The following is a 17035-nucleotide window of genomic DNA, read 5'->3' on the forward strand; positions in this document are numbered from 1 at the left end:
CCATGGATTGAGATAAGCTTGGGTAGATTAATGCTCCAGGACACTGAAATGTTTGTTGTATAAAAGCTCTGTTTATAAAACAATGTGTCATAGCTGTATATGAAAAACTCTGATCTGGCAGATGGCCTGAGCTCCGAGAGTTCCTCCACATTAAAGGCACTGCTGGTCTATGGTTTGTGTTCCTGTGGCTTAATGGGATTTTAGACTCTTCATTCAAATGAATTATATATAGAAAAACTGGGATTATTTTACAGGCTGTTTAATCTCTTTTTTTTTTCCCCAAAAAACTGAGCCTGCCCCACGGTTTTAGCATTCGTGGAAAAGTGGAGCGACTGAGTGCTACAATCAATGAACGCTAGAGTGCAGGCGGCCTATCAGCTCAGAGAGCCAGAGATGCCCTGTGGACCGTTGCACTAACATGAAGCGTGCTCAGTCGACTTGACTCACTTCAGCCCGGCTGCCGTGCCGCTTTTCCAGAAGCATTCCCATCCTGCTGAACAACGACAGACAGAGGCTTCACCAGAGCTGCTCCGCCACTGTGAGACACAGATTCGGTGCCCTTTTGCACTGAAGACAGCTTCCTCCCTCCAGCTTTAGCTGCCACTCAGGGGAGGCTCTGGCACCAGTCACACTTTGCATCCTGGATAATCTAGCTACTTGCCAGAAAAAGAAATAAAACTCTGGTGAAAACAGTGAGGCGGGTTGTTTTTTTTGCCGTGCTCCGGAGCTTACCGTCGTCAGGTAGAGAAGTTGATAGATCTCAGTGACTGGCACTGCTGAAAAGACTTTTGGAACCGCTGCAGAGGCCCCTTTGCTTCCTGAACTGGGCTCACAGCTTTGAATTCAAGGTTCAGCACTGCCGCCTGATTCCCACTACAGATCCCATCATGCCTCACTCCTTCCAGCAGAAAAAAGGTAAGACTTCTTCTGTTTCTCAACATCTGAGCAAGTTAAAATGACAATATCTCAACTCAGCGCTGGCAAGATAAATGAATGTGGAGCAGAGCAATGCTGCAAAACAGAATGAATTCCTGGCAAACCTTGCTCGAATGAAAAAAGAAAAAAAGTTTAAATGAAAATAAGAATTTCTGAAAGTTTTTGGATCGCTGTATTACAAGTGCTTGTCTTACACTGTCATGTACAAGGACAAAATACTCGGGGAAGATTAAAAATTGCATAATGTCAACTAATAATTGTCCACAAATAATAAGTTTGGTTATTCAGAAGAAATATAACTATATCCAGAAATACTTTTGTTTATTTTGTTAATGTTGATAAGATTTGTCATATAATTTTCTGAATTCTGTTGTCTCACATTATGCTCGAGAGTGATTATTGTATTGAAATGCACACTGTGTGGAGAGACGGAACAGCTGCATGTAATTTCAATTCTGAAATAAGACAAATAAATCCGAAGACATCTATTTCCCTTCTCATTATAGTCATACTTCTGTTAAAATAAAGACCATAAGAACGTCACTACTGATGAGTGTCAACAAAAGACAATCTTCTACTTCATCTCTATATTTCCATACAGCATATGTGATAGCTAGCTAATCTCTGAGGTCAGATCAACATACTGCTCTATCATTTGAGCTCTCAAAGCTTTAACGAGAGTAAGCATGCAAAGCAACTTTAAAGCACATACAGTAAGTGGCTGCAGGTCTTGATAAAACAACTGACATCTGATATGCAAATGAAAGTGCCAAATGCAATAAATAATGTCCTTTAGGTTTATCTACACTATGTAAAAAACATGGAAATTAGACATTTAGCTTGAGCCAAGATAGAATCTGAGGGATTTGAGAGAGCTTTTTGATTCACATTTTGATTTTAATTTAAGTATACATACAGGTATGTCTACATAAAAGATACTTATTGGTTTTAAAAAAAAACTTTTAAGCAGCAACATACAAGCTTGCTGAACCCTTTTTGAATGTATGAATTTATACTTAACTGACAATTCATGTACAGGGTGATTTGTGAAATTTGGTTGTTGATTTTCTGTTAAATTTACATGTGATACTATCAACAAATGCTATGTGGTCTTGTGCATGCAAAGTACAACATTTTTCAAAGTGCAGCAGATATCAACAGAGTCTGTCTGATGTGTGATGTAGAACAGTTATGCGAATGTGTTGAACACAGGATTTGTCACTCTGGTCTCTTGCATCAGCACTTCCACCTGGCATTTCCTGGGCTGGAGTGATACTTTTAACGAAAGCTCTGAGGAATACGGTAGCTTTTAACTACGCTACATTAGTGAGAATACATTGAAATCAAAAATATGTTCATCTCTTCATTTCAGTCTTGCATAAATACAGATTAATGAGGCTTGACGGTTATGAGAGTTGATTTGTTTCTAGCAAATATAAACAGTGGGAGGTTTTCCAGAATTTAGAAGAAAGCACTGTCTAGCTTTATTTATTAACTGTAAGAAGTGTGTAGGCGCTGCCAGAAAAAAAAATGTTTCACACGGAAAATCAAACAAAAAAGATACATTTTAAACAAAACTAATGCAGTTTATTCAGGAACTGGAGACAATGATTGAAAATGATGAAGTCATCACATTTCTTTTAAAAAATGACATTTTTTATTTGTTTTTGATTAACTATTTAAATATGTACATGTATCTTTAATATTTTATGGATATATTGTCCTTGATATTTGCAAATTCATAAAAAATACCAGAATGATCTCCTCTTGATTCCATGTCAGTTGCCAGAGTTTAAGGGGTTTTTTTTTTTTTTTTTTTTGGTAAAGCAGTTGACTTCTGGGGCTTGGTGGGATTGCTTTCATCCTCGCCAATCCCATGTTTCCACGTTGGATTTAAATCCATTTACTGCTTTGGCTGGAGGAAACCAAAAAAAAAAAAAAAAAAAAAAAAAAGCTGACATGAAAATACACCTATATACTAATGGGAGCTGTTAACGTTTGATGCAGACAGATTCTCAATCTAACCATCCTGACACCTAAATACACTCAGGGCTAATGCCAGATGAAATTAGGGAAGCTCATTGAGAATCACTGTTTAAGGCCTCTCATGTTTGAATGTGAGGAAATTAAGAAACAACGTTTTACATTACATTCATTTTAGGATTCTTATAATGTAGAAGCAATGGAGACAGCAGACACATCCACCGCTGCAGCTCCAAATGTACTGTTTTGCTTTGTGCATGGTTCTTGTTGACCTGCGACCCGGAGCTGGTGTGTTTAGTTCCTGTTTAACCAGCCCTGTAAAACAGTATCAGCAGTTGGCATCAGCTGTAGGCACCTACTTTGACCTGGCAGTGGGAGAAATGTAACATGGGAGAATTTGATATAGTTGAAAGCAAAACTGGGCCACAGCATGACGGAGGGAGTTCAGGGGCAAGAGAGAGGAACAGACAGGAGAGAAGGCTGCAACGGTTAACTGATGGAATGACATAAGAGCTGAGTCCCCAATAACAAAACACAAAAACACTGTTGTGACTGCGTCTGTGTGGGGGGAATCTCTACAAACTGTTCAAATACACTCTGATAATATGAAAATGATTTTGCCGCAGCGTTATTCTTCAGTGACAAACCCTCCAGATTCAACATGGGGGAGCAATCAGTACAATACATAATACTAAACAAAGAACTCAAACTGGTTTAGCAACTTTAGGCCTTGATCAAACATCACCATAAACTTGTTGATAACGGGAGATGCTACTGGTACAGTGGAAATACAGTGGAAATGTTACCTCTGTTGCCTTAACGGTACAAATAGCAAGCATGAAATGAAATCTTCACGGTGCTGTCTTTTTGCACAAAGCTCTGTTTATATTCATCACTGGCACAGCGTATCAGTGATAATCTGAGACTCTTTAAATCACTGGACACAGTTTCTCGAGAAAAGTGTGTTTATGTTTTTGTGCTTCATCGCCAAAGAGCTGGACAATCACAATATGAAATGAATATGCTGAAACACCCATTTAGCATCTCAGCAGGTATTTTACATTGTTACAACCTGTAGTGTACAGCAGCAGTTCCCAACCTTTTTTGTCTGATGTAACCCTACATCCCTGTCAAATAAACTCAAGTAACCCTTCAGCAACACTGACCTTTATGTTTCAAATGTATTCATTTCAACTGATTTTGAAGTGCATGTTGGATGGAGCAACACTACAAAACATGGATATTGTTATTTTTTCATACAATTGAATTGTAAATGTTTAGGTGGCTTTGGTCAAGTCCCCATTCCTACTATACTTGGTGTGGCAAAAGCTGAATCTATCATCCATTTGTTGATTACTTTTAGCTAATTATCTATTACCTTCAGCTAAATATTTCATCTACTATTGTTTAATTTTAGGTTATTATTTCAACCATTTAAATTCCTTACCTTTAGCTAACAATTTCATCTATGTATTTTAGGTAATTATTTCAATCCTTTCAGCTAATTACTTTGCTAACTACTATTTATCCTTTACATTAAGCTAACAATGTTGATGTCTCTGCTAGCATGCTAACTAGTTTTCATGCTCTCAGAGGCAGAACAAGGTGGGAGGTGTACTGTGCAGTCTGCCTTATTTTAGCTGGTATTTCACTAATGATTGTGACAATAAATTTACTATAAAGATTTACACCAATTTCTATTGGGATGAATATTTTCCTCTAAACACAAATTTGTCTTTATATTTTTTTAATCAAATCAAATTCTGTCTTGTCTTTTATTGTGTCTGTCAAAGACAAAATAAAAATGCTACGATAGGGGAAAGAGCTTTGTAAGACACAGCCAGAATATCAAGATCTACAGCGTGATAGTAACTAATAGGTGTTGTGACAGAAGTGTGGGAAAGGGGGTTGGTTCAGACAGATGATTCTTACTGGATCATTATTGAGGGTGGTGCAAAGAAATAAGACCCACTTGTTTACCATTTGAATCTCTGTGCTATGGCTCCTTGCCACTGAGAATGGATACTTCTGTCAAAACCCTGAATCCATGTAGAGACACATAACAAAGCTTTGAAACTAATCTGTGCAGAAGTTGTCCCAAATTTAACAACTCCTCCTCATGTGCTCTTGGAACTCCCGCATTTGCAGCCCTGGGCATGTGAAAGAAAAAAGGAAGGAAAAGCAAACACTCAGATTCTGAAGATTTGTAAGGATGGTAGCTATTACTGCACGCTCGTACTATGTATCCCCATGTGTTGTGGAAGTAACTGACCCATCATCCAGCAGATGGCACACTGGCAAAGGACTGTTTGTGGTATGTGTGGAAAATTCCATCAAGTTCGACTCGGCAGGCTGCATTCCTGGCTCCTCTCAGCTGGCCTTGAGAAAGTCCTGAATCTACATGCTTTGATTTGACTAAATTGGAATTCTAGCCCACTAACACGCCTCTGCTCATACTATAACCTTAGCATGTAGCTTGCACAGGCAAGCTGATGAACTCAAGGTTATCCACACAGGCACACAAACTTGCTCCAAAGTTTGTGTGTGTGTATTTTCTTTTTGAAATAACTGATAAAGGTTTTATGTCCATGGAGCCTCGTTATTGACCACCAGAACTGAAAAACTTTTTTGGTTGTTGCTTTTCTACAATACATGCAAAACCTTTGAATGCACTATCAAAGTATTAAAGAGGAGGAAAACCTTACAAATAGATATTTACAATATTCACAGTTATATTAACAACAGTCCGTATAATCAAGGAACTCATTTTAGATAGGTGTGAATCTCTGCAAAATCTTTATCTCTTATTTTCTACTGCTGGTAATCTTGCTGTGTGTGTGTGTGGGTGTGTGTGTTTAACCTTGTCAATGGGATGAAAGACAACTTTCAACCTGGAGTGTGTTAGCACAGAGACACACAGCAGAATTGTTGCAAGCAGACATGATTTCATGTCAAAAAAGGACTGTCTGTTAATTAAAAAAGCAAGAGGCATGCATCCAAGTAAAGTGTGCTCATCATTACCTGCACAGAAAATCTTTTGAAGTGGCATCAGTGAATTTTCCACTGCGTCTATTTATTACACCTCATGCTCTTTAACTGACGTTATAAATTATGCATGTCATATGTTTTCAATGATCTGCTCAAACAGATGATCAAGGAAAAATTATAAATACATACAATAAGACTAGAAGAACAAATCTTTTTATTGACGCACTGCAGCTGTGTTACAATTTCGACCTGCAGTTGTGATGCTGTTTGACAAAGCGCAACTTTGTTGTGGACAGAGCAAGAAAAAAAAAATGCTTCTGGGATGCATGGAGTTAAAAAAGTGAAACTCAACAATATAAAAAGAAATTCTTTTAAAGAAAGGAACTAAAAAGACCTCTGTAGCTAACAGCATTATCTGTTTGGTGTTACAGCTTGGTTGCATCATGCCTCTCAGAACAAAACTCCACACTCACATCTTTGCTGACAATGAACACTGAAGTTGGCAGAAATTTGCTGTGAAACGAGACAAAAGTGCGCAGTTTATGAAAAAAAAGTGAGGCAACCTCCGGGCCTCAGGCTTTTGTCAGTGGGCATTTCTATTCAATGACCTATCATGCACCAAGTGTAGGCAATGATACTGCTTAGAGATGTTTCACACTGTGTCAGAAGTGTACCAGATTCTTTTTAATGTGCAGCAGCTGTTACTGGCTGGCCAGACTTGAATCACTGTCACAACCTGCTTTGGCTGTGATTGTTTTTGAACAGCATGCCACTTAGACAAAGAGACTAAGACTTGAACGTCACAACTCATTGTTTACCTTTATGTCCTGTCTGGGTATAAAGGGTTAACTGATATACCGTTAATAAAGTAAAAATGTGTCCTGTGAGTCCTTTTATTAGTTTAAAACTGGGGATATTGATCAGGTACCCTGCACTCTTTCTCCGTCCTCTGTAAGTGGGTCATTTATTTTTGCTAGGAATTGGTTGAGTAAAAGTTTGCCAAGGATTTGCAGTAATTATCTCATCCTTCTATAGCTGGGCACAGCATGGGGCCTTGGTAAATTACACATCTCTCTCCTAACTCCTGGATGGTTTATGGCCGTGCATTATGCATAACTGTGCTGGAGCGCCTTAAACATCCCCCAAGTGGATTGAAATAAAGTTGACGCTGCTCTTTGTTTGGAGCTCAAGATAGTCTTTATTTGGCAGTGCTGAATCGGAGATTGCTGTAAAAGCGTGTGTCTTAATTATTTTGGAGACTTTTTTTTTCTCCCCAATGGTTTGTGAACACCTGGAGTGTTTTTAGTGGGATGCAGGATCCAGATGGGCGGATGCTTGGGCAATCCACAGGGAAAAGTCGGTTACATTACAGCGGAGTGTTTCGTCACAAAAAGGGTTAAAAAAGAAAAAGAAAAGAAAGGCGCTGCATCTGATTCATTTGGATGCCTGTAACACAGTCTGTTGTACTCTGAGTGACAAAGGTAACCAGCTGCTCGAATGTCCATGTCAATTAAACATCATGTGGTGATTATTGTGTAATAGCGCTGGCATCAAATAATTTTTTAATCTAATTAAAATGCTTTTTTAAAATAGGTCTTGCAAAAAAATTAGGACATGAAAATCAAGAGTGATCAGTTCTTCAAAAGCTGAAAATGTATTTTATACTTTTACACTAGATTATAAGAAATTTACTAGATTTGCCTCAAAGGCTTTATAAAATATAGAAGGATCAGGAGAAGAAGAGCAGGAGGAAGGTTTTTAAAGTTCAGATGTGGATACTTTTACAAAATATAATAGAAATCCACATGGCATGGCTATATGTGTGAATATGAGATATTCTGATAATAACTGACTGATAAAGTGAAGCTCACGCTTCAGTCACTGATATACTTCAGCATTCAAATATTTCACTGATATTGTGCCACCAGAGCAATTAAACCTAACTAGGGGTTCTGTGTTAATTTGTAATATTAAAACTACTGAAGATAAATGATATACTTTTAAAGGAGTGTAATATATATGCTAAAAAATTTATAAATGTTGTCATCTCTTCTCAGCCCAGCAAATGCTCTTTCTGTGCCAAGGAGTGAACGGGATGAGAAAAGACGGGGAATCCATGGTTTGGAATCACCACAAACAAAGTTTCCAAGGTGAGTCACTAACAGTAAGTGCTTGCCCACATCTCATGACATTAATACAACTTTCAGATGCTATCATACATATCCCCCAACGAAGAATCCACAGCTATTTATCAGTAAAAAAAAAAAGAAATACATAAATGACTGTAATTCACACCAGCCCACATCCCCATGCAAAGCTGAAACAAACCGCACAGCTCAACTTCTCTCTCTTCGTGCAGTCATTTCATACAAAGCCTGGCCTGTGATACATTTGAGACTAAAAGAGCACAAAGAAAACACTAGTAAACTGAGAAGTTTAAAAAAAGAAAAAAAAAAGTTTCTGTTTATTCTTGCCCATCTCTGAAATGACGCAACAGGGAGTACACATGCCTTATATTAAATAGGAGGGAAAAGATATCACAGCAATGCATTCAGTTAATTTTCCAGGAAATGTTTTCACTTTGCATATCAATGAGCAATGTTTTGGTTGTAAAGTGTGCACATCACCTGACATGGACAATTTCACTGGCACCCTCCTCGCTCAGATTAATTAGAAATCCAGTCAAAAAGATTCTTTCTTTCAGGAAAGAGAAAATGTTTTCAAAGGAAAGTGAGCTGCTGTCCACATAAGAGTCTGAAACTTATCTGTGTTTGAGGAGGATCAGATTCGCCGAGGAGTCAAAAAACACTGTAGCACCAAAAACACCCGGATATGACTGACATTATATTTCAAAATGCTTTTAACGAGTCTCAGATCATTTTTATCATTATTACTACACAGCAAACACATGTTCCTGGTTTTGAATTATAACCGAGGATTGACTGCATCCACTACAACCTCTCTGCTCTTGTCATGCTTTTAAATAGGTGATGCGCTCACTTTCATGCAACAAGTTTTCTGTTATCATGGAGTTAAATAGCCTATAACATATAATAATATAACCTACTGTAAATCGCAGCTCACAATTAATTTTTTGTTTCATCAACCGTCTACCAAAAACATCGTTTTAACGCAATAGCAGCTACAAAGCGACTCTTTAAACCCGTTATAAGCGCAGATGAGGATATTAAAAACTCACTATCAGTCAGTCAAATGCCAATTCAACCATGCACTGAGATAAACTGGAAAAACCACACCGTTAAGCATTCACATCTACACGATAACACGCTCAACTGACTGCCTATAGACGTGTGAATAATAAATCTATTAAAGCGTTCCTTTTTTTGCGACAAACCCCCCGATGGCGATTCGCAGCATTCTCCATCTATGAAGTCAACATACCTGCAGGACATGTGGCTAAAAACAACAACAAAAAAAAGAAATCTGGATAAGAAAGAAAAATAAGGCTGTCACATCGACCTGTCCGCATGGGCCTAATTAAGATGTCTGTCTGTGTGCTGTACATGTAAGGTCTGTGTGTTAAATGCGACGAGAGGCAGCGCAGCGACACATTGCTTAAGTCATGGAATATAAATTAGTTCTGAGAATATCGGGGGTTGGGTTTAAGGAACTGGTGACGTCGCCGGCTCGACGTCCTGTGACTGTGGATTCAACCAAAAGCAGGGGGGGTTGTACCACTATGAAACAATTTCCTACGTTATTTTATAAGATAATACTTATTTTCTCACTTTTTTAAACATTGTATTTATGCCGTGCTTGCTGTAAAAACCACTGTTCGTAATAACAGCTAGAATAACCGCTTTGGAAATAAGTTGTTATCACCACGAGGGGAGAAAACGTGTCTCCCCTGCCTCGGGAAAGTGGTACGGTCTCGGGCTCAAATTCCGAGAATTGAGCTCGTCTGATTCTTAGAACTGGGGTTCTTAGAAGTGGTGATGCAAGAAGTTTCTAGGAAAGCGCTACCAGGTGATTTTTTAAATTCTTTTTTTTTTTCTTTTCTAATTTGGCGCGAAGTTGTTATCTGCTATGTATTGCTGTTGTTTTAGACATAGCTTATTTATCCGTTTGTGCTGTTTAAGTGTGTGTGAAGACGGGGCTGTGTGACTGTGTGTGCTGCCTGGCAGGTTGAGACTCTGAAGCGGCTGCGGTGGTGTGACAGGCGGCGCGCAGATTCGCTGCTGCCTCGACGCTGCGCTCCGAGCGCAGTGGGACATACAGCAGCTTCCCGTACCGCGCTGACACTGAGTCATGTTGTAACGCTGTAATAACGCTCGGCTTAGATAACTGCTCAGAAGAAAATTGTCATATCTGACTGCTGTAAACGCTGTCCTAGAGCCCGGGCTGTAGTCCGCGGTGCTCGGGTGGATATAGTTGGCTGTGTTAACAGGGTCCGCTGTAAATGCGCTCTGCTTTAGTGCCACTTTGTACGTGAAACAGCCCAGTGTCAACAAACAGTGTGGCGGCGGCTTGTGCGCGCTGTCAGACGAACTTTGCTGTCAGCATGGCAGCCTCAGGTTCAGGGTATTTTTACTTCGCCGCGGCTGCGGCGGTAATTTGCTCTAATGGAGCGCAAAGGGCTGCGCCGAACAAACCCTTCTGTTACTGTAACATTGTAGCGGAAATATTAGTGTTGATGGGTGTGTGTTTTTTCCGCGGTAGAGGCTACAAGACACGTCGTCGCACCAACTTGTCTCTTGTTTCCACTGTGACACTGCATGATAAGCAAGCCTACCTAACTACATGAAGTTGAAGGGGTTTTACTGTGGCTGAGATGCGCGCAGAGTTGGCTTCAGCTTTCCTGCAAAGTGTTGCCTCATTTCTATCACGGCCTGAGAGTTTCGGTTAGACAGTATTTCTGCTCAGAGGCTGCTAGAATTAGACCATGTGTGTGGGCATATATAAGAAAATGAATTAATATTAGGGAATAAATCTTTGTAGGCTGGCATCAATCTGTGTGCAGTCATTTGAATTCACACACTGAAATTAAAAAAAAAAGTTTCAGATTGACTGAATTTATAGCCAATAGCTGAAGTTCACAATATAAATATTTTCTGAAGTAGAGATGCAGTTCATTTTGTTTTAATTGTTGGCTGTTGGTTAGTGACTGGAGGTCATAATTCACCAGCTCTGGATCAGGGGACATCAGTAGTCTGCATTCTGTTCTTGGTCTATTTTCGGACAGACATCAGTTTTCACATTGAGTTAAAGATGTTGTCATATATCCGCGTGCGTGTTATAAAACCAGTTGTGTCTTGAGTTAATGAAATGTTAGTTTTCACTCCATAAAGTCACTGACCTACAAATGCATTATAGCATATTGGCAGACTCATGCGAATACAGAGCGCAGCTGGGCTTCACAAAAACACAGTTTCTTTCATAGCATGTGAAGAAAAGTGGCACTTAAAAGATACAATCATGTCAAGGCCATCTTGCGGTGGAAATTTGGATGTTAATTGTGTGACAAAAAGTTTTCAGTGAATAGTGAGCTGCTTCTTGTCGCCGTTATTTTCCTTATTTTATCAGCCTGCTAACTGTGAATAAATCCGACACAGTCTTGCTGAAAGCAAACGCAGACTAAACTTTTCTCCGTCGTATTTAACTCAGAGAGACAGTTTATGCTCATTTTGATATATGAAAAATAAAACCAGCAATCTAGTTCAAAATCATGTTCAGCAGGTTACATCTAATGGTGTTTATAATTTGAATAATTTTTACTTTTAATCACCAGTCAATGTTCAACGGAGTAATTATTTCTGTATGTCTGTTTTAAAAAAATATTTGATTTAAAAAAATGTAAATAAGACTGTTTATTATAGAATTATATCATTCATACTTTTGTCTGTTCCAGTCAATAATCATGTGCTACAATTTTTCGTTCATCTAAATATAAGAACTTCATTTGTTACATTAACCTGTCAACCAGTGGTTCAGACAGAAAGTGAGTGGAGAGAAATTACTCCAAAGGTAGACATTTAAATGTCTAGACAGTGTTTATTTAATAAATGGCGCCGCCTTCTGGCGGAGCAGCTGTATGTGTCTTACTCTGCCATGGCAGTAAAGACCTTTTTGAGGGTCATAAATAAGAGTTTTTTTTACTGAAGGATTACCTGTACTTCAGCAGCGATCTGAGGCATATCAGTAAATTAACCCAGTGAGACATTTCTTTGTGAAATAATCGTTATGTTTCTTCTGTTTGCAGAACTTGAGAAAATGGCTTGCGCAGCAGACAGCTGCATACAATTCACACGCCATGCAAGTGATGTTCTGCTCAACCTGAATCGGCTGCGTAGCAGAGATATTCTCACAGACGTCACTATCTTGGTTAACAGACAGCAATTTCGTGCACACAAGACCGTTCTCATGGCTTGCAGGTGTGTGTTATTTAAGCCAAGTTATATGAGCACAATTTTCTGCTGCTGTTTGAAGATGAAGTGACTGATCTTTTATGCTCTGTCTGTATTTCTTTTTCTTTTTCATGACTGCAGTGGGCTGTTTTACACCATCTTTACTGACTCCCACAAGTGCAACCTTAATGCTATCAGTCTGGACCCAAAGGTGGATCCAGAGGGCTTTGCCATCCTGCTGGAGTTTATGTACACCTCCCGTCTCACACTAAAGGAGAGTCTGATTATGGCAATCATGAACACGGCCATCTACTTGCAGATGGACCATGTTGTGGACACCTGCCACAGATTCATCAAATCCAGGTTGGTAGAAGACTGTTGCATTACAGCTCAATATAAATCCATCATCAGCGTCTGCATGTGTTTAACTTTCTCCTTCCCCTCCACAGTGATCCTGCTAAACTGCCCAGAGATGAGTTTTTGGTCAGTCCATTAGTTTTACCTCAGGATGTCCATGCTTACCGGCCCCATGATGTTGTTGACAGTTTGCACAGCCGTGTAGCTCCATTCAGGGATGGGAGGCCCTACGGTTCAAACATGTTCAACGGGGTCAGCACCCCCAGCAACTACCATCTCTACGGGCAGTTTCCTATGCCAGGATTCCCTTTCCCGCTCTGCAAGCTGACTGATGCCAAAAACGCTTTTGCTGACCTCTCAAAGAGTGGTATCCATCACAAGCATTGTTCTCCACATGACAGCGCCAACACCATCAGGGCAGAATACTCCAGGGCGGTTGGCACCAGCTCCTCCAGCATTATTCACTCCACCGCCTACGCTTCCAGAGAGGTAGGGAGAGACGATGAGATGAGGAAGGAGAGCCACGAGGGGCTCAGCCAGTCTATCGGTCTAGGTACAAGAAAGCGTGCGTTTCCTGTGTTGACCTTCGAGCACCAGAAAGACTCGGGCAAAGAGCACGCTTCTCAGGCAGAGGAAGACCTGATCCATCAGCACTACCCGCTGGGAATCTCCTCTGCTGGACGCAAGAGCCTCATGAGCAGCCCGCAGAGCCCCCTCAAATCAGACTGCCAGCCCAACTCCCCAACAGAATCAAGCAGTAGCAAGAACGCCGGCCTCTCCCAAGCTGCCGGAGCGCAAGCCCCGGCAGGTGCGCAGGACCCCAAAGCTCGCAACTGGAAGAAGTACAAGTTCATCGTGATGAATCAGAGCGCCAAGGAAGACGAGGTGGGGATGAGGGATCCCGGGCTGCGTTCGCCTCAGCGCCTTGGCCTGCCACCTTACCTCCACCCCAGCGACTCGGAGAACCTCGACCCACAAACCACAAGCAAGAGCAACGATCACAGTGAGGATCTACCTGTGCCCCAAGCTAGTCGTCTCAATAACATCATTAACAGGTGAGGGGTTTTTCTCCAAATAAACAGCTGCCTTTTTGCTTAAGAACAACTGAAAAATCTAAGTTTGATATGTGACTCTTCATTTTATCTTCTTTATAAAGTATGTATGACGCACTGGCAGAATTTTAAGATAATGTTGGAAGATCAATAGAAGTATTTTATGCTAATTTGCACTTTTACACTTGTTTTTTATAATCCAGTAATCCTGTGTGCCTCTGAAATCTGACAGTTCATTATCGTCTTTGTCTTGAAATTTACTGTCCTTCATTTTGGACTTGCACCGTGATTAAGTAAGGAACTTGAAGAATTGAGAAGTATTTGTGTTTTGTCTACAGTGCACTTGAGGGGTCACTGAGGAATGGTGACAGTCATCCTCCACACTACCTGAACCGCCTAAACTGCTCATCGTGCGGCTCTCAGTCCCCACAGCACTCAGAAGTCTGCGCCAACACCTCCAGGTCCCGTCTAGCAGAAGACATGGCAGAGCTACATTCAGAATACTCAGACTCCAGTTGTGGTGAGTTTATTATTAATTCTGAGTTTATTCATACAACAAAAGACTGATATTAGATGTTAGCGGCTACTGCAAATCAAAAAAAAGTTACCCTTTGTTATTTAGACCTAGAGGTTAACATTTATCGTGATTTCTCCTGAACAGAGAATGGTACATTCTTCTGTAATGAATGTGACTCCAAGTTTGCTGATGATGAAGCACTGAAACAACATATGCTCCAAGTACACAGCGACAAGCCATACAAGTGTGACCGCTGCCAGGCTGCTTTCCGCTACAAGGGCAACCTTGCCAGCCACAAGACCGTCCACACAGGTACACCAACGAGCTACATTTATATCAATTTTCTTCATCTAAGAGATGAATGCACCCTCTGCTCCTTCACTCTTTTGTGCTGAAGTGCTTTTCTTTGATTTTTTTATTTACAGGAGAGAAGCCGTATCGCTGTAATATCTGTGGTGCTCAGTTTAACAGACCAGCTAACCTCAAGACTCACACTCGCATCCACTCAGGAGAGAAGCCATACAAATGTGAGACGTGCGGAGCTCGTTTTGTACAGGTAATGCTGAACATTTTCTCTTTCTTTCATGTATGGGCTAATAGCACTAATACTCAACTCTGAACTGAACTGAACTGAACTGTAATTATGGTTGGGTATTGTTATTTTCAGCTTTACAAAAGTACCCATAATTACAGTAAAGAACATCCTTGAGGGTGTTTTGGCTTTTATACAATGAATACCAATACGTGTACTGTGAAAAATTTCATCAAAGCGTGTGTGTGCATTGAAGAATTTCAATGCACTCTCTTTCCCAGATAAGAGTTTGCATTCATCTGTCTGATTGTTTGGTTCAAGCTGATTTTCTTTTTGCTGTTTTCAGGTCGCTCATCTCCGTGCCCATGTGTTGATCCACACGGGTGAGAAGCCATATCCGTGTGAGATCTGTGGAACACGCTTCCGTCACCTGCAGACACTGAAGAGCCACCTGCGTATACACACAGGAGAAAAGCCCTACCATGTAAGTTGACATGCCGCTTCTCAAGGTTACAAAATCGTTAAATAACGTGAATATCTTTGGAATCAAATGCGAGAAATCACAACACTGTAAAATGCCTTAAATTAATGTTGTGCTGCTTTCTTTTTCAGTGTGAGAAATGCAACTTGCACTTCCGCCACAAGAGTCAGCTACGATTGCATCTTCGGCAGAAGCACGGCGCCATCACTAACACAAAGATCCAATACCGTATGTCAACAGCTGACATGCCCACTGACTTGACGAAGGCATGCTGAGTTGTAAGAAGGGAATCATTTTGACAGAGGCAATCTTGACCTTGGCATTTAAAGACCCCCAACTTGTACAATCATCCAAAATTGTAGTGCCACACTGTGTTCATTAGACATATAAATTGGCTGTGTATGCCATTCTAAACGGGTTTCCACTACATGTGAACGTAGAGCCACATATGGCATCTTAGTCACTTTATTGTTTCTAAATAGATATAAATATATATAGTATATATATACAGTATGTTGGGAGTGTTTCTAAGCTTTGAAGGTACGTATATAAAGCTTTATTTTATTGAGAAGGATGGAATGTAAACAATCAGTTTTTTGAAAATACAGTATTTTATATCAGAGAACTTACTTTTCTGAAAGTATTGAAAATTTTGATTGACGGGTGGTACATATATTTTAAGATAACGGGATTTGCGGCTGTATAGAGTTGTCTATACATTTTTATGTAGATGTACGTACATGTTGCACCATGTCAAGTTGCCATATTCATGTGAAAGGAAAAAAAAAAAAAAGACATTGTAATTGGGTTTTGTCTAAAACATATCAGATGACTGCTGCTGTCTGATGAGGATATGCATGAGGTACTCTTACTGTTGCCAGTTGTCAGTGTACACGAAGTGGGCAACTGCATAAATATTGTGACATATTGTGTAATTATATCTGTGGGATTGCTCTCTGCGGGCAGAGCCAATCTACGACTAAGTGTTGAAATGCATTTCAAGGTACTGCTTTGTTATGACCAAGAAAATATTTTGCTTCAAACGTATTTGTATAGATGTGACTTTTGTTTTTGTTCATTTGTTTTTCATAAGTGAAGGTTTACAGTTTTGGTCATAGTTACAGATCCTACTTGTGTAAGTGTTGAGATTTTTTTGTTTGTACATACACTGTGTATTCAATGTGCCTTTCTCTATGGTGACTGAATTCCTCTCCGTTCAGCACAGCTCTATTAAGGTACAACTCAAGGACACCACTAGTCCTAAATCCCTGAGTGAGTGTGTGTGTATGTGTGTGTGTGTATATATTTTTAAATGCTTGTTACCAACCTTAAAACATGCAAATTCATCATTGTAAATATTCAGGACTTGTTTTTGGATTGGGCTTTTTTAACTGCATTAAAATTATTGTACAATGTTATAGATGTATGAATGTAAAATAAAGGTATTGGATTTCTATGTATTAACATGAGAGTCGACTCTTGATTTGTCAGCGAGTTCGTCACATGCGATGTTGAATTTACAGGCTCGCAGTTCAACTATTTTTCCAGACATACTGAGACAAAACCACTACACACACACACACACACACATACACTAGTGTACATAGCTTGTAAACCAAATATGACACAACATATAATACGCATACTATCATATAAGCTTATGAGGGCATTTCAGCCTTTACTGAGTTCAGGATTGTCTTTTTGAAAGGGAATTATCTAACTGTATCCACAAAAAAATAAATGTGCAAATAATACACCTCAGCTATTTCTCTTAATGTTGATCACAACTGAATCCAAGAAATTAACTGCATCCTACTGCCTTTC

General features: G+C 39.8%; 1 protein-coding gene across 3 annotated transcripts; it reads left to right on the forward strand.

Annotated features, from left to right (window-relative positions):
- Positions 1-431: 431 nt before the first annotated feature.
- bcl6aa (BCL6A transcription repressor a) lies at positions 432-16675 on the forward strand. 3 transcript variants are annotated; one of them, XM_067597790.1, is made up of 10 exons: positions 432-915; positions 7965-8057; positions 12128-12299; positions 12414-12635; positions 12722-13684; positions 14020-14201; positions 14343-14510; positions 14624-14754; positions 15077-15214; positions 15343-16675. In XM_067597790.1, the coding sequence occupies exons 1-10, from the start codon at positions 888-890 to the stop codon at positions 15484-15486; spliced, it is 2241 nt and encodes a 746-aa protein (XP_067453891.1). In that variant the 5' UTR covers positions 432-887; the 3' UTR covers positions 15487-16675. The 3 variants fall into 3 exon arrangements, with proteins under 3 accessions (XP_067453891.1, XP_067453892.1, XP_067453893.1); XM_067597791.1 differs by lacking the exons at positions 432-915; positions 7965-8057 and adding an exon at positions 9802-9894; XM_067597792.1 differs by lacking the exons at positions 432-915; positions 7965-8057 and adding an exon at positions 9926-11683.
- The last annotated feature ends 360 nt before the right edge of the window (positions 16676-17035 follow it).

The sequence above is a fragment of the Thunnus thynnus genome, chromosome 8, assembly GCF_963924715.1.
Source record: "Thunnus thynnus chromosome 8, fThuThy2.1, whole genome shotgun sequence".
Lineage (NCBI taxonomy): Eukaryota > Metazoa > Chordata > Actinopteri > Scombriformes > Scombridae > Thunnus > Thunnus thynnus.